The sequence below is a fragment of the Microcebus murinus genome, chromosome 18 (assembly GCF_040939455.1).
Source record: "Microcebus murinus isolate Inina chromosome 18, M.murinus_Inina_mat1.0, whole genome shotgun sequence".
NCBI classification, from domain to species: domain Eukaryota; kingdom Metazoa; phylum Chordata; class Mammalia; order Primates; family Cheirogaleidae; genus Microcebus; species Microcebus murinus.
Window position 1 is genome coordinate 45,323,702 of NC_134121.1, and position 21,110 is coordinate 45,344,811.

The 21,110-nt window shown below is 57.5% G+C and overlaps 2 protein-coding genes across 10 annotated transcripts; one reads left to right on the forward strand and one right to left on the reverse strand.

The window, feature by feature from the left end:
* Nucleotides 1-2,864: 2,864 nt before the first annotated feature.
* Nucleotides 2,865-12,246, forward strand: RUNDC3A (RUN domain containing 3A). Of its 7 annotated transcripts, none has more exons than XM_012786719.2 (11): nucleotides 2,865-3,219; nucleotides 6,861-6,976; nucleotides 7,341-7,489; nucleotides 7,657-7,742; nucleotides 8,702-8,791; nucleotides 8,896-8,976; nucleotides 9,105-9,270; nucleotides 9,362-9,519; nucleotides 10,253-10,390; nucleotides 10,504-10,610; nucleotides 11,032-11,411. In XM_012786719.2, exons 1-11 carry the CDS (start codon nucleotides 3,113-3,115, stop codon nucleotides 11,049-11,051), a joined length of 1,218 nt encoding a protein of 405 aa, XP_012642173.1. In that variant the 5' UTR covers nucleotides 2,865-3,112; the 3' UTR covers nucleotides 11,052-11,411. The 7 variants fall into 7 exon arrangements, with proteins under 7 accessions (XP_012642173.1, XP_012642174.1, XP_075850726.1 ...); XM_012786720.2 differs by having other exon boundaries at nucleotides 7,356-7,489; XM_012786717.2 differs by lacking the exon at nucleotides 11,032-11,411 and adding an exon at nucleotides 11,650-12,246 and having other exon boundaries at nucleotides 2,867-3,219.
* Nucleotides 12,247-12,968: 722 nt separating this feature from the next.
* SLC25A39 (solute carrier family 25 member 39) lies at nucleotides 12,969-18,064 on the reverse strand. 3 transcript variants are annotated; one of them, XM_012786723.3, is made up of 12 exons: nucleotides 17,645-18,064; nucleotides 16,157-16,256; nucleotides 15,975-16,034; nucleotides 15,806-15,850; nucleotides 15,436-15,569; nucleotides 15,019-15,086; nucleotides 14,765-14,889; nucleotides 14,426-14,599; nucleotides 14,026-14,135; nucleotides 13,708-13,789; nucleotides 13,538-13,618; nucleotides 12,969-13,461 (listed from the first exon to the last, which is right to left on the reverse strand). In XM_012786723.3, exons 2-12 carry the CDS (start codon nucleotides 16,239-16,241, stop codon nucleotides 13,346-13,348), a joined length of 1,080 nt encoding a protein of 359 aa, XP_012642177.1. In that variant the 5' UTR covers nucleotides 16,242-16,256; nucleotides 17,645-18,064; the 3' UTR covers nucleotides 12,969-13,345. The 3 variants fall into 3 exon arrangements, with proteins under 3 accessions (XP_012642177.1, XP_012642179.1, XP_012642175.1); XM_012786725.3 differs by lacking the exon at nucleotides 17,645-18,064 and adding an exon at nucleotides 17,123-17,274 and having other exon boundaries at nucleotides 15,436-15,545; XM_012786721.3 differs by lacking the exon at nucleotides 17,645-18,064 and adding an exon at nucleotides 17,123-17,274.
* Between the last annotated feature and the right edge of the window lie 3,046 nt (nucleotides 18,065-21,110).

Genomic DNA, 21,110 nt, shown 5'->3' on the forward strand with positions numbered 1-21,110 from the left:
ATGATCAAATGATTTATGACAATAGTGCCTAGAACATTCAAGGGGGAAAGGCCAGGGTTTTCTTTAATTGTTTTTGTTTTAAGCAAATTATGTCAGGAAAATTGGATATCCACATGTACAAGGATGAAGTTGGCCCCATTTATAAAGAACCCAGATTTATTTCTTACAGTTATGGAGGCTTACAGTCCAAGGTCAAGGGGCCCAGATCTGGCAAGGACCTTCTTTCTACATTATCCCATGGTGGAAGGCTTCTGGGTAAGACAGCACCAAGGAGAGAGAGGGAGGCCAGAACTTATATTTTCATTAGAAACCCAATACCAAGGCCGGGCGAGGGGGCTCATGCCTGTAATCCTAGCACTCTGGGAGGCCGAGGTGGGCGGATTGCTCCAGGTCAGGAGTTTGAAACCAGCCTGAGCAAGAGCAAGACCCTGTCTCTACTATAAATAGAAAGAAATTAATTGGCCGACTAATATATATAGAAAAAATTAGCTAGGCATGGTGGCACATGCCTGTAGTCCCAGCTGCTTGGGAGGCTGAGGCAGAAGGATTGCTTGAGCCCAGGAGACTGAGGTTGCTGTGAGTGAGGCTGATGCCATGGCACTCACTCTAGCCTGGGCAACAAAGCGAGACTCTGTCTCAAATAAATAAATAATAAATAAATAAATAAATAAATAAATAAATAAATAAATAAATAAATAGAAAGAAATTAGCCTGGCCAGGTGCAGTGGCTCAAGCCAGTAATCCTAGCACTCTAGGAGGCCGAGGCTGGCGGATCGCTCAAGGTCAGGAGTTCGAAACCAGCCTGCGCAAGAGTGAGACCCCCCATCTCTACTAAAAATAGAAAGAAATTAATTAGATAACTAAAAATGCATATAGAAAAAATTAGCCGGGCATAGTGGCGCATGCCTGTAGTCCCAGCTACTCAGGAGGCTGAGACAGAAGGATTGCTTGAGCCCAGGAGTTTGAGGGTGCTGTGAGCTAGGCTGATGCCACGGCACTCTAGCGCGGGCAAGGGAGCGAGACTCTGTCTCAAAAAAAAACAAAAGCAAAATGTGGTATACCCATGCAAGGAAATATTACTCAGTCTTTAAAAGGAGGGAAATTCTGTAATATGCTACAGCATGGATGAAACTTGAGGACACGACACCAAGTGAAATAAGCCAGTCACAAATAAATAAATACTGTATGATTCCACTTACATGAAGTACTTTGAGTAGTTAAAATCATAGAGACAGAAAGTAGAATAGCGGTATCCAGGGACTGGGGGAAGGAGGAGTTACTCTTTAATGGGTGTAATTTCAGTTTCACAGGACAGAGAGTTGTGGAGATGGCTGGTGGTGATGGTTGCACAACATTATGAATGAATATAATACCATTGCATTGCACACTTAAAAAAGGTTAGAATGGTGAATGTTATGTTATGTGCATCTTACCACAATAAAAAACTGAAAACAACAACAACAAAATAACTCCCCCAAAACATCATAAGCACCCCACAGTCTGGAGTCAGGAAGATGATAAGAGGGACTTCTGTAGGTGAGGCAAGGGGAAGGAGACAGAGGGACCAAAAAGACCAAGACTGAGTCCCAGAGCTAAGAATTGAAGCTGAGGCTTGAGATTCCATGCTGGGAGGCATGGTGGCTCATCATCCTGCATTTGTGCTAACAGAGGGTCCCTGCCTGCTGGCATATTCAGACACACTTCTGAATCAGTGTGGAGACACTGGCTGTCCATGAGCACAGCAGAAGGTGAACTGAGTAGGCAGGAGGGTTGGAGAATAGCTATGAGCTGAGCCCTGGGATGAGCATTCCTGAGGGCAGATGGAGAAATTGAGTAGAGCCCCTTTAATCAGCACAGAAAGGCTTTCTGCGGGAGCTGGGGACTTCAATGAGGGAAAGGGGATCCAGCTGAGAATCCTGGAACAGGTTGAATAAAGGAACGGATCAGGAGGGAGCTAGGATGTGAGAGAGCAATAAGGAGGCCAAGGGCATCAGGAAGCCAAACTGTGCCTCCACTCCCCCCACCTCCACGTAAAATCTGCAACCAGTTTTGCAGGGCGCTCCTGGCCTTGCCCAGGATCAAAGACCCCATTCAGAGAGCATTGATGGCACCACGCAGCAATGGTGGCAGCCAAGGGGTTAACCTTAGGCAAGCTGGCCCTGGGGTGGTATGAGGGGTTGGCTGCCACCCCCTCCAGTTGCCTTGGCACCACCGTGGGCATCAGCTCTACCGCAGGGAACCTCCACAGAGTCCAGAGCCCTTAGCTGCCAGCCTGCTCCCCACTCTGGCCTGAGCGGTTCCAGGCACGGGGTTCCTATGGCTTGTCCTGCATTCCCATCCTCTACCCCAGGAGAGGCTGCCCGCCTCTGGCTGGTGCAGACAAGTCAAGCCCGGGCACAGACCCACAGATACGCAGTCACTCGACTGCTCCTTAGCCTCCTGGGTTAACAGCCTAGGGCCACCCGCGCTCCCGGAACGCAGCCCCCGCCTCGCTGGGAACCCCGCGGCGGCACGGGTGGGCGTGGGGGCGGGGCTGGGGCGAGGGTACGCGAGGTGAGGATCTCGGTTCCTGGGCAGCAGGGGGAGATGGGAGACAGACACCGACCACGGTCAGAAACGAGGGACTAGAAGGGTCGGAGCTCAGAGACGCCAGGCGAGGAATCCCGGCCTTGAGCGTGGGGGTGGAGCGCAGGCCCCCTCTTCCTCCTTCCAATCTCTGCGTCCCGGGGGACCCCCTCCGCCCTCTCTAGGGCCTCAGCCCGTCCCCCTCCCCCCAAACCCTGCACCCTCTGCGGATTGGTCCCCGGCCTGCTGGGGGGCGGGGCCCGAGGGCCCTGACGTCACTGGCCGAGGGGGGCGGGCGGCTGGGGGAGGGGGTGACGGGCCCCGGCTCAGCACCTCGGAGAGCTCCCTCCCCGGCCTTGTTTTGCTCGGGAATAGCCGCCCGGGCCGAGAGCAGGGGCCGGACACTGGGCGCAGAGGCAGGGGGATGGCCGTGATGGGGCTCAGGGGCCCTGGCGGGCAGAGGGCCCAGTCGTGATCCGGCGAGGGGTCCTGGGCGCCGGACGGGGTGGGGGGCAGCGGGCGGCGGCAGTTGTGGCCGCACATCTGGATGGAAGCGAGCTTTGTCCAGACCACCATGGCTCTGGGGCTGTCCTCCAAGAAAGCGTCTTCCCGCAACGTGGCCGTGGAGCGTAGGAACCTGATCACCGTGTGCAGGTGGGCGCCGCCGGCGGGCGGGGGATGGGTGGTCGGGAGAGGGCTTAGAGCGGGCTGCAGAAGCCTGGACTGAGCGTCCCCTTGGGAGCATCCACGGCCGCTGCGGAGCAAAGGGTTAAGAGGAGTGCGTCCACTGCCCCTCCTAGGCCCAGAACCCGGAGGGGGTTTGGAAGTCTGGTCCCTACCCTTCTAGGCCAGGCCCGGCCTATGCCGGGCCTGGGGCCTGGGGGTGAGGGCTGTCTAATTGGCACTGCAGCTTCCTGTGAGAACCAGGAAGTGACATGTGTGAGGGGGAGGGGTGGGGATGGTTGTCTCCCTTGCTGGGACAGGGTGGCAGGGTGGGCAGCAGGGAACCCATGAGGGGGACTGAATGCCCTCCAAGAGTACCCTCATTGCCACCCTGTCAGCCTGGCCTCTCCAGGATGGGCTTTCCTGGGACTTCATTCCCTGATTGAATCCCAGAGCAGGGATGGGCAGGGTCAACTGGGCATGTGGGCAAAGCCCCTGAGTCTCAGTCCCTCCCACTGCACATGCTGTGGGAGGGACTGAGAGCTTGGGGCTCCTGGGTTTCAGGAGAGGAGATTGGGAGGGCAGGGCCATTGGTCCCTGAGGGTGGAACTGTTGCAGGTTTGGGAGATTCTCCCACTTTCTTAGGGCCCAGGAAGTGGTTTTTCCCGCTTCAACCCTGCAGTGACTCACCCTCCCTGCCCTGCCCTGCCCAGGAAATGGCCAGGTGCTCAGCCACTGTTTCTGCAGCCCCTCCTCCACCCCATCCCCATTCACCTCTCCCACTGGGATCCCCAAGCCAGTTGCCTTCTCCACCTGCAACCCCCTGCCCTCATGCCCACAGGGTGTTGCCCTCTGAAGGCAGGTGCTCCTGGGGGCAGGGCTCAGTCGTCTTCCCTTGCCAGCCCCACCTGCCTGCACACAGGCCTCAGCCTTGCTCTTCCATGAATCAGTGCCCACCTGATGCCCTGGCTCCCATCCCTCCTTCTGGGGTCCTGGGCACACACAAGACCATACTGCGTCTTTCTCACAGCATGATGTCCTTAGTGCCTAGCACAGTGCTGTGCACACAGGCCTCCTTAAAAATGCTGGAACGTATGGAAGGAGTGAGTGCAGCAATGGCTCAACCCAAAGTGCAGGCCACTGTTCTACTCTCATCCCCCCAGGCCCTGCTGGTGTGGTGCAAAACAAAGATTTCAATCTCTGGGGCCAGATGGTCCTCGGTTGAAGCTCTTATTTCATTAGTTATAAGCTTCACAACCTTGGGGAAATCTCCTAACCACTTGGGACCCTGGGTGCCCCATCATCCCCATTTTGGATGTGGCAGCCACACCAAAGAATGGTGATGGCATAATCCATGCAGGAGCAGCCCAGTGTCGTTGCACAGAAACAGCCCTGTCCTGACGACACTCTTCCTGTCCCTCTCTTCTCTCTTCACTCACTAGGTTCCTGTCCTTTCTCTTGCCTGCCAGGATAGCTGAGACCCTTGAGTACGTGGGGGAAGGAGGGGACTCTCCTTGGCCAAGGCTGGAGAAGCAGAGATTCTGGGAGACTGGAGGGGGTTAGAGCTGGGGCGTGAAGGATAGAGTTTTGGGGGATCAGGGACATGACAGAGGCTCAGAAACCCCTTAGGCCCCTGCTGCCTCATCACTGTCACGTGGTTTGCCTACAGCTCCCAGAACAGTTCCCTTTAGCAGGCCATGGGTTCCCCTGGGCCCTGGCCTCCCTGTCTCCATGGTAACCTGCAGCAGCCGCTGCACTTCCTCACAGGGAGCACACCATGGGGTTCCGGGGGTGATGACCAGCTCTGCAGCACCCTGAGGACAGATACCAGATGGCTGCCACACTGAACCCAACCCTGGCCCCCATGGAGACCTGACCCAGATGACCAGGAGCAACTATCCAGTTGGTGGGGGCGCATAGTGAGGCCCAGATAATGCCCCAAACACAGGCTCCCTCCCGGCAGGGCCAGCTTCCCACGCAGGGCCCAGCACCTCACCACCCCTGCCCAGTAACCCATGTACCCCCACCTTCTCCCAGCCCTGCCTGGGATCTGAACCAAAGTTTAATGAGGCAGGTGTTACTGTGTTATTGTTTCTGTTTGCACTTGGGAAGAGTGGCCTCGGAGAGGGGACCAAGGCCATGTGAGTGTCACAAGGAAGCAGGATTTGAATCCAGCAGGCTGCCTCCCCCTAGTGCAACTCCAAGACTACCTAGCTCTGATCTCAGGCCAGACCAACTCTGGGGGGACAGACAGGCTCCACTGCACCACTGGCTTGATGACCTCAGAGGCCAGTGCTCCAGGGCTAGAGCCTTCTGGAGTGAAGCACAAAGGGTGGAGAAGCAGGGGCTGAGGGCCTCCCTAATAGTGACAGCCACTAGGATGCCACGAGATGTAGCAGGAAGAGCAAGGGCATTGGAATCAGACACACCTGCTTGACCCCTCATGAGCTGTGTGACTCTGAACAGATTGGTTAACCTCTTGGACTCAGTTTCTTTATCTGTAAAATGGGGATGAGGGTGCTAACAAGAGGTCCTACCTTCAAGGGCTGTGGTGATGATGGGTGAGGTGACACATGCAAAGTATGGTGCTTGGCATATCACAGGGCTTGATGAACACAGGAAGAAAAAAAGACAGTTCCAAGCAGCTGTCATATCCCTGGACACCCTGCCTCTGCTCTGCCACCCACAACAGGACAATAATGGGATGTTAGAGGCTGTGTCCTCATCGCTGCCCCCGCCCACTGCAGGGATGGCCGGTGGAGATTGCAGGGGTAGAGACTGCAGAGGGAGCCTGAGGCTTTGACAGCACTGTGGAGAGGCAGGGGCACCTTGGCTCCAGTCCCCCAGCTCCACTGGCTTGCCTGGGCTCCCTGAGAAGCCAGTGTCTGAGCCCCCAAACCCCTTCCAGGGATCTGCTGTCCATGTCCCCTCCCTGCACCTCCCCCTGCCCCCCACCCAGCTCTGCACTGCCTGTTCTGGGCAGCTGGTGTGTGGGAGGCTGAGCCAGGAAGGAAAAGGGGGAAGGGGACACCCGTATGCTGGGAGCCCACCTGGCCATCCACGCATACCCACACTCCATTGTGCATGGTGCCAGCTCACATGCCCTGGCACAGGTGACCCCTGTCCCCAAAATGGACTGAAGGTTGTTCTGGCAATAGCAGAAGACAGCTCAGGGCAGGAGCACAAACTGGCTTCTAACTCCTACTTGACTCCCAACACACACACACACACACAGGCACGCACGCACGGCGAATTCAACTCCAAAGGGTGGTGGAGGAGGAAGGGGCTCTTGGTGCATCATCTTCCCACCTATTGTGTCATCCCCTCTCATTCCTTGCTCCCGAAGTTTCCTTTCTGTCTCCTTTCCTGTCACCCACTTTGTCAATCAGTCTCCCACCTGTTACCCTCCCTCCCCACCTGCCACCCTCTCATGCCACATGATATGGCACCTCCATGGTCACTGTCATCTCACCTGTCTCTTCCTCTCTCCCCTCTGCCTCCCTACCACATCCAAACCCTTCCCGACACTTCTCTGCCCATTGCTTCCTCTCTCTGCCTGGCACCCTTCCCCTATCACCATCACCCTGTCTCCTCACCTGGCACCCCACTGTCCGTCTCCCTGCCCCACCCAGGTTCTCTGTGAAAACACTGCTGGAGAAGTACACAGCGGAGCCCATCGATGACTCATCTGAGGAGTTTGTTAATTTCGCAGCCATTTTAGAGCAGATCCTCAGCCACCGTTTCAAAGGTGGGCTCGGGATCCTGCCCTGCATTGCCTAGCTGTTCCGCCTCTCACCTTTAGCTACCAGCTGCCCCTGATGTACTCCATGGATTTCTGAACCCCATCGTTGACCCTGGCCCCCAATCTGGGCCATGCACAGACACTCATGCACAGAGCTGGGAAGTGGGGAGAGGTCTTCTGCCCACAGCCCCATCAATGGGCCTGCAGCTACCTGCTGGCATGCCCTTTGCATACATGCATGTATGTGCACATGCATTTGGGGGAGGCACTGTGTGTGTGTCTGCTTATCCTTATGCATGTGAGTACCCCGTAGCATGGGCCCTCTCCAGACTCCCTGGTCTTGCTGAGCCCTCTCCCTGCCCTGGCTCAGCCTGTGCCCCAGCAGGTCCAGTGAGCTGGTTCAGCTCAGACGGGCAGCGGGGCTTCTGGGACTATATCCGGCTGGCCTGCAGCAAAGTGCCCAACAACTGCGTGAGCAGCATTGAGAACATGGAGAACATCAGCACAGCCCGAGCCAAGGTGAGGGGCCCTGAGCGTGCAGGGAAGTGGGGAGAGGGGCCCTGCCTGCTCCTTGGTCCTTATCCCCTGCCCACAGCACTGGGGAGAAGGCTACACAAGAGGGTACACCCGATGCTGGACACGTGGATCCCTCTGGGGCAGCAAGCAAAGGTAAGCATGCCTTCCAGGGCAGGGCATGGATCCGAGTGGCACTGATGGAGAAGCGCATGTCCGAATACATCACCACAGCTCTGCGGGACACCCGGACCACCAGGTCAGACCTCTCAGGCAACTCAGACCAGAGGCCCCAGAATGCACGTTTATTGCCTAAACAGCTGATCCTTAAGTTCCTGCGGCAACTTCAGTACCTAGACTACAAGTCCCAGCATACAGTGCTAGTTTCCCTCTTCCAGCCTGGTCTAAAGTCCCGGAAATACACTTTTAGCACCACCACCATCACTTCCAAGTTCGATCCTATGGCCCATTACCCACCGTCATTGCCCCGCCCCAGCCCTGTCATGCATAACTCTGCCCTTGGACAACCTCTGGAGGAGCCTCAACCACGTGCCCTTTCACTTGTGGGCTTTGTTCCATGACTCCCAACACACAGTCCTACTGGCTCTCCAAACAGTGGCAGCAGGTCTGTACTTGCTACCCACGGACCAGAGTCCCAACGTGCAGGATTCAGTCCCAGGGCTGTGAGTTCACAAGGAGGCTTGGTCCCTGGGGCAAAGGGGTCCCAAGGCAGAATGTGGCAGTGTGGGAAGATGTGTTTGAAGCTGTCTGGGCACAGTGGGGGACAATACCTCCTGCTCCTAAGTGGCCACACCCAGTCCGATGTTTTCACTTGCATTCTATCCCCAGTCTATGCATTTCAGAGTTCACATCGACATAGTTTTGGAGCACCTATTGTATGCCAAGCACTAATGACTAAGACTCAGTTTTGTGATTTCAATGATCTGGATGACCCAGTACTTGGTGCAGAGAGGGTAGCTCAGAGGATTGGGGGAGTCTCTTCTCAGGAAATGCCCATGCTGGTGTAGGTGGGGACCAAGCTCTAGCCCCAGTGAGCCCCAGCCTGAGAGGGTGAGACAAGATCCACTCCTGAGTGGGATGGGGAGGGAGCTACCTCCTTCCTGCAGGACAGGTTTGTAGTAAGAGCCCAAGAGAAGTCCGGTGGGTGGGGGCTCCCTAGGAGATGCTGCACCCTGTGTCCTTCCCCTGGTCCCACAGACGGTTCTATGACTCTGGAGCCATCATGCTGCGGGAAGAAGCCACGGTCCTCACTGGGATGCTGATCGGACTGAGCGCCATCGACTTCAGGTGGGGTCTGCCTTGTGGTGGTGGTGGAGGGGGCTGCCTCCCGCACAATATCCACACCCCCATCCCCTCACACCGCCCCCAACCCTGTGGCTCCTCTGCCCCAGCTTCTGTCTAAAGGGTGAAGTCCTGGACGGGAAGACCCCCGTGGTCATCGATTACACGCCCTATCTAAAGTTCACCCAGAGGTGAGCAGCCCGATTATTGGGGTGGGTGCGCAGAGCAGGCACGGGGACATCTTGGTTCCACTGCCGAGGGGGCTGGCGTGGGCGCGCGGCGGGCGGGGGCGGGCCGTGCCCACTGGTCCCTCCCCCAGCTACGACTACCTGACGGACGAGGAGGAGCGGCACAGCGCCGAGAGCAGCACGAGCGAGGACAACTCGCCCGAGCACCCGTACCTGCCGCTCGTCACCGACGAGGACAGCTGGTACAGCAAGTGGCACAAGATGGAGCAGAAGTTCCGCATCGTCTATGCGCAGAAGGTGCGCGGCGGGGGCGGGCGGGGCGGGGGACAGGGCCCCGCGGGCCGCAGCCGGGACTGGCCCGGCTTGGGGCTGAGCCGGCGCCCCGCAGGGCTACCTGGAGGAGCTGGTGCGTCTGCGCGAGTCGCAGCTGAAGGACCTGGAGGCGGAGAACCGGCGGCTGCAGCTGCAGCTGGAGGAGGCGGCAGCGCAGAACCAGCGTGAGAAGCGGGAGCTGGAAGGCGTGATCCTGGAGCTGCAGGAGCAGCTGTGAGCGCCGCCGCCTGCCCTGCCCCTGCCCCGCCACCCCGACCACGTCACCCCGCTGCACCCCTTCATAGCCCCCATCGACTCTCGTATCGCCTTTCCTCGGATCTGGCCAGCCCCACCCCAAGATCCCCGCAATGACCTTCTAATATTGTCCTCAACATAAGATCCAGTGACTTCCAACAGCGCCACCTTCACCCTCAATTTACCGGCACCGGCCAGAGTGGCCATCCAACATTACTGCAGGGACCCAGCATTACTCACAAGGACCTCTGCTGTTACTCAGTGACCTTCAGCGTGACTGCGCCCTTCCCACTGCTCGGCACCCCTCCGATCTGCATCACAGGCCCTTGTCATCATCCACAGTGACCCCCGACCCAACCCTACCGATCCCTGTAACATTTCTTCCCTACACCTTTTGGTCACTCTGACTTTCCATCATGACCCCCCAAGACTCCAGGGATTCCACGCTTTTCTCCACTGATGCCCCATCACCCCAACTGACTCATACAGCACTCCATTACTCCCTCTAGCTGTGGGTGTTAGCGCCCATCACCCCTCCACCCCAGGGTCACGTCCATTGCCTTCCAGGACCTGCCGCACCGACCCCAACATGGTATCCCCACTTTTGCTATTCAGGTTTCTTTTCTAGGCCCTTCTCCACCCCTTGTTGAATCTCCCTTCCCCACGTGTCCTCCCACTCCCAGCAAGGCCTGACCCCTCCTCCCCCTCCCAGGACAGGTCTGATCCCCGGTGACCACGCCCCCCTGGCCCAGGGTTGCAAGGAGCTCACCACGCCCCTGGTCAACCAATGGCCTTCGCTGGGAACGCTCAATGGGGCGGAGGGTGCCAGCAACTCCAAGCTCTACCGGAGGTAAGTTCCAGCCAGGCCAGCCTCCGGCCTGAGTGCCAGTACCCCCGGGGAAGAAGGGCAACGCGACGTGGCGGCTGGCCCCTGCCGAACACCAGCTCTCTGCTCTGCTGCAGACACAGCTTCATGAGCTCGGAGCCGCTGTCAGCTGAAGCTAGTCTGAGTTCCGACTCCCAGCGCCTGGGAGAGGGCAAGCGGGATGAGGAGCCCTGGGGCCCCATCGGTGAGCGCCCCCAACCCGTCACCCAGCACCCTTCCAGGAAGGGCTGAGGCAAAGCCTTGGAACCAGGCTCTGTCCAGTTCCCTCATTCGCTCAGCCCTTTCTGAGAGCTTAGCACAGCAATTAAGAGCTTGGATTGGGATGTCAGGCAGAACCCATTGCAAATCCTGGCTGTGCCTCCCTGGCTATGTGAGCTCCACCAATCATTTCACCTTGCTGAGTCCATTTGCATCTGTAAAATGGGGGTGTCGATCAAAATAATCACCAGTGTCAGCATATGGTGAGGGTGCGATGGCTTTTTGGTGTCGTGACATCCTGAAGGGGCTCACAAACTGCGGGATTCCTCAGCCTGACTCGCTCTTGTCTCATGCACACTGTGTACTACTTGCCTGACCATTGTTTCCCCCTTTTCTTTGGCTGCCAGGAAGCTCAGAGCCAAATTAGTGGCTCCCTTCGAGCGAATGCCCAGGACTTCAACGCATGCATTTTGTGTTGACCTCACCCCTGGCTTCATCTTGGTTTTACCCATCCTAGTTTTCCCTGTGCCTGGATTTCCTGTCTTCTCTTTTTTATAACCAACCACACTGTATCGGATGACCCTAGATCTTCTCTAAGACAAGGCAGGCTGTGGACTTGTAACCCTGTCACACTGTGTTTGTGATTGTCTGTGTGTCTGTCTCCCCACCAGACTGTGAGCTCCGTGAGGGCAGGGACTGTGTCTCGTCCGTTCTCTGTATCCCCAGTGCTTGGAACAGAGCAAGTGCTCACTGCGTGTTTAATAAATGGACAAAGAGAGAGGATGAACCTCAGGGGGAGACAGAGACATAAACTGACGATTACAATACAGTGTCCCCAGCACTGTGCATGGCATGGGCAGGTGCTTAATTAAGGTCTAATTGAACATGGCAAATGCTCCAGAAGATATCAAGAAAGTCGGGGGAGGGGGGCGGGACACGAGGGCTGCCCCTCCTCTGCCCACCCCCTTCCCAACTCACACACATGCAGTCCCGTTGGCCCGGCCTCACCCACCCTCTCTCCCCAGGGAAGGACCCCACGCCCTCCATGCTGGGCCTCTGCGGCTCCCTGGCCTCCATCCCCAGCTGCAAGTCCCTGGCGAGCTTCAAATCCAACGAGTGCCTGGTGAGCGACAGTCCCGAGGGCAGCCCAGCACTGAGCCCCAGCTGAGGAACGGCATGGGCAGTGCCAGCCCCACCTGCCAGGGGCCATGGACATCTGCCACTTTTCTTCAAGTCCCCCAATCCAGGCCACCCTTCCAGAGAACGCTGCCCACCCAGCCAGGGATCTCTGGGGGAAGACAACCCCCTCCTCTTGCCTGTCTTAGCTTCTTGCAGAGGAGGCAGGGGCTGCAGCTGCAACAGGAAGTCAAGGGTACCAAGGTCATAGGAGTCCCCTGGGGAAGCCTGTTCCATTCTTCCAGTGACCCTATGCCTGGCCAGCTCCCTTCTGGACTCCCCTTCGCTCATCTCCCCGGCCCTCCTTAGGAGCTGGCGGCCCAGCCTCCTTTGCAGCCCCACGCCCCATGCCTTTCCTATTCTATGTGTCCCCTGGAGTCACTCCTTTCCCAGCGCCTGGGGCAGGGTGTCTGAGGGGATCAGATGAATAAAAACCAGAGGACTGAGGGCAGCCTCATCTGTGGGCAGCTGGATGGGGCCTGACCCACAACCAACGGCAGAAAGAACTAGCGCCGGCCCTGTGGGAGCAGGCGGGCCATAGCGCAAGGAGTGGTGGCTTTCGTACGAAGTGTCCCAAGTATTAGGTCTGCTCAGGGCTGGACCGAGACACATAAGCACCCATCAACCTGACATTCTTTAATAACTTGCTCAGACCCAGGCTGAGAGGAGGCTGAGCACCCCAGGGGAAGGATGGAGATGTGCTCTGGTGGGGCCCCATCCTTGACACTAGCCTGAGCAATTCAGCTTTGGCCCAAACTTGCAGACCCCACTCGACCCCGCCCACGTGCTCCCTGACACACAGCTGATGAGATGCTGGAACTCTGCTCCCCACCATCTCCAACAACCCTTGGGCCTCCCAAGGGTGCCTCTGCCAGCCTCACCTCCAGCCCAGTCACTCACCATCCCTGAGATGCCACCAGCCATAAGGCCAACTGTCAGGCCAGAGCCTGGCAGGTAAGCTACCCTTCTTCCTTTGCTGACACTGAAGTGTAAGTGGACCTTGCTAAGTTGGAGAGGTCCTCTTTGTGGGTGTCACCCCGGCAGCCACAGCCAGCCCAGGGCTCCTCCCAGGCCATCTCTTGCAATGAAGGGCCCACTTCCCCCACGCCCCCCTCCAAGGCGCACTTTCCCCAGCCACCCCAGGCCTCCACAGTCACAGGCACCAGGCACAAGTTCATCATCTTTAGACTTAAGGAATTAACAGGGGTGAGAGAGACTAAGCCAGGCCCAGGGTTTCTGGGCTCCTGGCGACAGGCCCAGCTACAGCAAACACAAAGGGAAACACAAAGCAGGGGTGTGGGGGACAGACAGCAGATTTGGTCTTGAACTTGGAGAGGGGGAAAGTGGTGATCCTCAGGAGTGGGGAGAAAGCTGTGTCTGAGGATGGCTTGGGCGGCCCCTAGGGCAGCCCTATCCCCCGGGGCTTGTCACCAAGAGAGAAGGGAAACAGCCCTCCCCTCCATGCTGAGGAAAAGGCACTTGGCTCAGTCTCCTCTTCCTGCTCGCCCTATCCGTGGAAAGACAGGGTCCTTGCTTCACTCCCCTTCAGCGGCCCAGGGGCCGGTCCTGGTTGAGCCTCTGGAAGAAGCTTTTGCCAAACTCGTAAGTGCTGATCATGATGGCGCAGGAGGGGGCGGCCTTGATGATCCTGGGGAGGAAGCCTGCGGCAGGAGGGGGCCAGGTCAGCGTCCACCCACCCAGGGCAGGACACACAGGTGCTTGCACACACACACTCACCTGCAAAGAGTCCCCTGGTGCCTGACTCAGCCCGGATCCTTCGCAGCAGCAGCCAGGTGGAGTCCACGTGCAGGGGTGTCACTGCAAACGCGAGGCGGCTCAGGCTCAGCAGACCCCACTTCACCTCGCTCACGCCCTGCCCACCCCACCCCTGCCAGGCCAGCCCTCACCTCTCACAGCCTCCATCGCTCCCAGTGCGACCTGGCGTTGGGTCTTCACCACGTCAAAGGGTAAAGTCAGCACCGCAGCTACCTGGGGGGGGGGTGGGGAAGGGCTCGATCCAGTCCCAGAACCCCCAGCCCCTGCATCCCAGGGGTTTCTGGGGCTGGGAGGGACAAGGGCCTCACAGGGTCTGGCAAAGAGAGCAAGCGTGCTCCCGCACACACAGCTTGTGCGCTACTATGTAGGGACTCGCCTCCCGGTATCTCCAACAACCCTCAGGCCCCCAGGACACCTCCAATAGCCTCACCTCCAGCCCAGTCACTCACCGTCCCTGAAATGCCGCCAGCCACAAAGCTGATGCCCACTGATGTCTGGTCCTTCGGCCTGAGCCCACTCAGCCAGCTCTTCACCAGCTCATAGTTGAACCAGTACAGGGCTGGGGGGCATACGCTCATTAGAGATGGGGGCAGGGAGGGAGGTGGGCCTCAGACCCCCCATCTTGCACTCCCTCCCAGTCACAAGGCTGTCTGCTATGTGCCAGGCCCTGTAACAGGTCCCTGTAGAGTTAGCTCACAGAAACCTGGGAAGATACTTTCCCATTTCACATATGAGAAAACTAAGGCTCAGAAAAGTGACTTCACGATCAGCAGTAACAAAGCAGGGACTTGGCAGTAGACCCTTGTGCATCATCACCCTTACCCTATCCCCTGCCCCCCAGGTGCCTACCTGAGAAGGGCACATCTCGAAGGGCAGTGGGACCCCAGCCCAGCCACAGTGAGCGCCAGCCTCCCTGAGCCACTGCAGCACGGACGCAGGCACCCAGCTCCCGGTATGACACATGCTGTGCCTGCAGCTTTGTGCGCATAAGCTCCAGGGGACTGATCACAGTCACAGTGCCCACTGCAGGGGGGATAATGGGGAGAGGTCAGGTCACAGGCCCTATGTGGCATCACCCAGCTGCTGCCCCAGGATCTGGGGGCCTGGAATACCCCCTCCCCCGCAGCCTGGCAGAGGCTGGGGCACAGGTGGGGACAGACGAGATGAAGGGCCCAGGGCTGTGCTCACGGCGGGCAAGTGCCCCAGCCACCATGGGTGCGTAGAGGTCAGAGATCAGGGCTCGAGCACACAGGAAAGCCTTGAGTTGGTCGTAGGCAGTGAAGTAGATGGCGGTAGCTGGCACAGTCATCACCCTGGGGATGTGGACAGTGGTTAGCTAGGACTCCTAAGGGAGTCTTATGCATCCCTGCCCAGCCAGCCAGTGGTGAGCAAGGGATCAGCGGGGACCAGGGGAGGACAATGCGCAGGACTAGGCTACTCACAGGGTGGCTGGGAGGCCGCTCCACAGGGTCCTGGTGCCCTCATGCCTCACAATCTTCACAAAGGCATCCTGGCCAAGCGGGGACGCCAGTCCAGGGGGAGGAAGATGGACATGAAGGAAGCCTGTGATGGGGCTGGCCCAAACTGGGCCTTTGCCTGATATTCTCAGCCTCTGCCCACAGCCCTGGGTCCTGCTGAGAGGCGGTCAGCCCCTCAGGCCTCCACATATGCAGTTCCCCAGTCAGGTGAACTCCTATTCACCCTTCAAAACCTCTTGGAGCCACTACCTTCTCTGTGAAGCCTTTACCAAACTGAATGGGCTACCTCCACATGCCTCGCACTACCCATTCTTTCCTGGGTCTGCTGCCTGGCCAGACTGAACCCCTGGGCAATGCTGTGGTCCCACAGCTGCTCCTCACCACGGTGCCAGTGAAGCGGGTAGGGTCCTGAAACCAGGTGGCACAGCGGGAACCATTTGGGCACAGGTACAGGGGCTCGAAGACACCATTGCAGTACAAAAGACACTTCCCTGTAGATCGGAGAGAAGAGGGCACTGGGGAAAGGCAGGGGGTATTAGGATGACAAGTCCCTGGAACCTTGCAGGGAGGTGGGGAGCCCCTACCCTGGAAGGCCAGCAGAGGCTGAGATCCCTGTGTGGACACTCTGCTGGCTGAGGTGACCTGGAAGTAGGTGCTGGTCCATGGTTATGGGACCCACTGGTGCCCTGGGGACACGGGGACTCTTCCTCCCCTGCACCCTCCCAGGCTTCCTATAGCTTGGGGCACTCACATTTGGCATAGGAGAGGTTCCAGAGTCTAGAGGAAGACACCAGCTCTAAAATATAAAGCAACCCCTCAAGTTAGGAGAGCCCCCCCACCCACCCCAGGAACCCCATCTCTGGGAGAGCCTTCTTTTGCCCAGGCACCACCTCCCATTGGCTCCAGGGTCAGGTACTCACCACTGGCCACTGATGGACGCTGAGACTGCAAGCGGACCTTCACCACATCGAGGGGTGTCACTGCAAGAGGAGGCAGGTCTACTCAGGACCCCACCTGTGACCCCTCCCCCAGGACCAAGCTGCCTCCAATGTCTGGTCTGCCCAATACCCAGCTGCCCGCATCCCACCTCCCCAGGTCTTACTGAAAAGGGAGGTGACCACAGCCCCAGCGCCTGAGGCCACCATATGTTGGAGGGGGCTGATGCCCCCGGGGTCCTGGTCAGCCATCTTGTAGTTTCAGTCCTGAAAACCAAACCTCAGTCAAATGGAGCACCAGCTCACAAAACAGAACTCAGCAGGAGCTGGGCCAGAAAGGAGGCACAGGCGCGGGACTTTAACCTCCCCCGCCCCCATCACTCACCAAGCATGAATTACCTCAATACCCTGACTAGGGCTTTCTAAAGTTAGCATCAGCCCCACTTTGCCAACCGGGAAACTAAGGCTCAGAGAGAGCAAGTGACCTGCCCAAGGTCACTCCGGGAGCAGTTTGGAAGGAAGCTAGCACAGCCATCCTTTGGCTAATGGTAATGATGGCCCAAGGCTGTTCCCTCAGCCCCATTACGTGCGCTAACGCTGCACCGCCTAAGCGCAGATCCGGGCTTCCGCCCTTCGGTCCAAATATCGAAACACCTGAGCCACCGCGCCCTCCACTCCAGCACCAGGCCCCGCGGCGGGCACGTGGAACCCCGAGGGCGGGCGTGGAGAGGTGGGACCGGGCCTCGAGGGAAACGGGTAAATGGATCTGATCAAGAAGGGCCCATCGCCCCCTCGGGCCTGCCGGCCGGGGTGCCCGGCGCTCCCCCGCACCCCACCTCGCGAGGCCACACGGGTCAGGCCCCGGCCTGGCTGGGAAGGAGTCCTTCTGCCCTCTGCCGCAAGTACAGGCCCGGGGCTCAGCCGGGAGGCTGGGGAGCAGGATCGGGGAAAAGGGATCTCTCCTCGACCCCCGGTGACACTCCCTGCCCCGGACCCGCCGCCGGGTGAGACAAACTACGTTGGCCTGACGGCCTGCGACTCTAGGCCCCCAGCCCCGGCTCCTGGGATCCCCGAGAGACCCTACTCCCGCCTCCGCCCTCAGCCAGCCCCAGACCCGGCCTCGCCCCGCCTACTTGGTTCTAGGCCGGTGTTCGCGCGGCGCGGCACCAGGGGCCGGGCCGGCCCATAGCCGCTCCGCGGCCGGTGCAGGCTCCGCGCGCTCGCCCAGCACCGAGGCCGACTCGGAAAGCCGCTGAGTCGGCCCCGCCCCCAGACCCCGCCGCACGGCCCCGCCCCCTGGAGGGCCGACCAGCTGCACGCCCGGAGAGCCGCAAGCTCCGCCCGCTCGCGACCTCGGCCCGGAACCCCCGTGCTCCCGCCCCTGCTCCCGCCGGCGCTCCTCGAGAGCTGCGGGCCAAGGTCGCGGTCTCCGCGTCGCGCTTGACCGGGCAGCGGCACTGCACTTGGCCGCGTATTCTCAGCAGCCCCACGCCCGACACCCGGCTGAGCGCCGCCGCGGGAGTCCCACTGCCCCTGCGAACGCTCGGGACGGCGAAAGTAACCGCGTCCCTCTGCCCAGCGCGCGCTGCGCGGCGGCGGCGGCGACCACGAGGCTTCAAGGCGAAGAAGATCAGGCAGCCGCGGCGCAAGTCTACCTGCCGGGCTGCCCGTCGAGGAGTCGCGGCCGCGCGGAGATTGGCCGGGCGGGATTCGCACCATCCCCGCTTGCAGGCGAGGGACGAGCCGCAGCTCAAAGCCAGTTCGCGCAGCGGCGGGCCCGGGGGCGCCTCGTGGCCCTCGGGCACGTTGCACCCGCGCTGCGTGGGGAGACAGGAAGCGACAGTGTTGCGTGGGCCATTCTCACGTCGTTGTCTCTTCCGAGTTCCAAAACTCCGGGTGGCTATTCACATGTGTTGCCTCATCTCACAGAAAGGAAGACAGGCCTGAAGCGACGAGCTTGGGATTCGGACCGGCCGCTGCTTTCACCCCCGCAGACTGCCTCCCAGGGCGGCGTTTCCGAACCCGCTTCTCGGGGGATGCGTTCCTCCCCGGGTCAGCCTCGCCCGGGAGACCCCACCGCCCGCCTCGCCTTTAAAACTTTAGCGCCGTCGGGAATATTTGTGCCAACACAGAAAACACGAACACGGGGTGCTAGCCTGCGTCTTTAAGAAGGGGTAGGCCGTGGCTTTTACGTCACTGTTTTCCCCGCCCCTCAGGCCCCAACTGGTTCTGTCCGGTGCTGGAGGCTCCCAGGCTGCCGGCTTAGCACGTGGATGCCGACAGGCCAACTATTAGCTTTCCCTGGGAAATGGCGGTAGTGCTCCTCACGGCTTGGCAACGCCAGCTTTGGGAAATGGGAGAGCGATCTGTGTGGCCTGTGAAGTGGTGCTGGTCAAAAGAGCGCTTTCCATTCCCTTCCATCCTTAAGCTGAGTTCAGAAATGGCACAAAATAATTTTTAAGGAAAGAACTCAGACCCCATTAAGGTTCTTTATCACCTCAAAGTTTTTGTTTACCTGGCACTTTCACAGCGAACAGCCAAGAGATTATTCTCCCCATTTTAAAGAGGAGGAAACTGAGGTTCTTGTGTATCACGACTTTCCTAGTGTGGAGTAAAACCCAGTTTGTCCCCAAACAGTCTCCTATTTTACAGCCGAGAAAAGGGGGGCCCCCAGAGGTCAATTGCACCAAGATCACCCAAATGAAAGAGCCAGAATTTGAACCCTCACCTGCCTGACCCAGACAGGTTCCCACCCTGTCCCCTTATCAATTGACACTCCGCTGCAGCAGCACCACTTGCATGCCACAAGAATAGAGGACATGGGAGGCAGGGACCTGGCTTCCCACCTTAGCTGCCACCTGCTAGCAGGTATCTTAAGGACTCCAAGCCTTGGCTTCATCATTTATAAAATGAGCCAAACTGGCTACAGAGCTCTGCTTTGCTAGGAGAGTGTGGATTAATGTCCCTCCCTGGAAGGTAGCTTTGGGCAATAACTATCAAAATTCTAAATCTAAACCCAGCCAGGCCACTTCTACGAATTTCTCTAGTCGCCTGCTCCCACAAGTGCAAAATGACATATGAACTCGGCCTTCGTCATTGCAGCCTTGTTTGTAACAACAGAATGCTCCTCAAAAGGGAACTGTTAATATCTACAATATCTCCTCATGAGGAGTACCACACGTGCTAGTAAGGGCTGCAGATCTCTACATCACAATGTAAAACAATCTCAAAGACAGTTAAACAGCAGGCCCTGAGAGGGAGCCCCACAGTCGCTCTGAACAGAAGCATTACACCCTCTAGGGGACATTTTTGAAATATTTGAGGCCATTGCCATTCCTGGTTGTCACAAGATTGGAGCTTCTGGCATCTGATGGATGACAGGTCAGGGATGCTAAGTGTTCAACAAGGACTTTCCAAAACAAGAATACCTCTCAGCTCTTCTCTTTCTGGACAATCACTTGCATGAGAAACTGTTTCATAATTGTCAGACCTGGAAGGTAGATCTATTTTACTCACATCTTTTTGTGAACAGTTTTAATATGGTGTACATTGAATTTTCCAGAAATAAAACCACCATGCAATCCTCAGGAAGTTTAGGCTTGGTCTTCATGAGACTTTTACCAAGGGCCAGGCATGGTGGCGCATGCCTGTAGTCCCAGCTACTTGGGAGGCTGAGGCAAGAGGATCACTTGAGCCCAGGAGTTGGAGGTGGCAGTGAGCTGTGGTGATGCCACTGCACTCTAGTTGCGGGGCAACAGAATGAGACTCTGTTTCAAAAAAAAACAAAGAACTTTACCAAGGATCATTTACCATTTCAGGAAATCTGGTCCTGGTGACCACTTGGCCTGTGTGAAGTGAGTCACTGACACAACACCCCAGTCACAGAGATCGTGTGTGTTTGTCAACTTACATTCTCATGTGTAGTCGAGCCTGATCTTCTACATGCAGAGATACATTATTTTATTATAAATTACTTTCTTTTTTTTTGAGACAGAGTCTCCCTTTGTTGCCCAGGCTAGAGTGAATGCCGTGGCGTCAGCCTAGCTCACAGCAACCTCAATCTCCTGGGCTCAAGCAATCTGCCTGCCTCGGCCTCCCAGAGTGCTGGGATTATAGGCGTGAGCCACTGCGCCCGGCCATAAATTACTTTCTTTTATTTTTCCTCTATCTTACAGCTTGGCCTTTCTACGGGTTTCTAAAAATCTTGTATGTAGTAAAATTATGTTATGATTATACTACGAATGTCATTTCTGTTTATTTATTTATTTGAGATGGAGTCTTGCTCTGTCACCTGGGCTAGAGTGCCATGGCATCAGCCTAGCTCACAGCAACCTCAAACTCCTGGGCTCAAGCAATCCTCCTGCCTCAGCCTCCTGAGTAGCTGGAACTACAGGCATGCACCACCACGTCCGGCCAATTTTTCTATTTTTAGTAGAGACAGGATCTCGCTGTTGCTCAGGCTGGTCCTGAGCTCCTGAGCTCAAGCAATCCTCCCGCCTTGGCCTCCCAGAGTGCTAGGATTACAGGTATTAGCCACCGAGCCCAGCCTGAATATCATTTCTGAATCTTAAAAGAGAGCTACAAAGCAGGTATTACCAAAAGCAGACTTTGAATCTGATTTTGTTAAGAACTTCGCAAAGAACCCCATGAGCCACCAAGCACCACACAATCCTGTGCGTTGGCATTGGCTGCCGGGGCTGCAGTTCCGGCTACCCAGTGTGACCCAAGCTGTCTGGAGTAAGCTGGCCACCAGACCAGTGTGCCAAAGGAGGAGCATTTGTTAGTTGGGCACACACCAAAGGCCAGGTCCATATGCGTTGCTCTCTTTTTTTTGTTGTGGAATTGGGTATTTCTCTTTCTTTTAAATTTTTGAGTGCTTGTTGTGAGCCAAATGCCACTGTAGGCACCTGGACACAGCAGGGAATAGGCTACAAAAGGTCCCTGCTCACACTTTCTAGTGCAGGAGACAAAAAAGAAACCGAGTAAATAAATAAGACAATTGCAGACAGCCGGGGCACCTGGAAGGGCAAAAAACAACAGGGTCATGTGACATAGAGTGCCTGGGCCAGACTAGAAATAGGGGAACCCAGGGGCTCAGGGAACATCCACAGAAATACACCC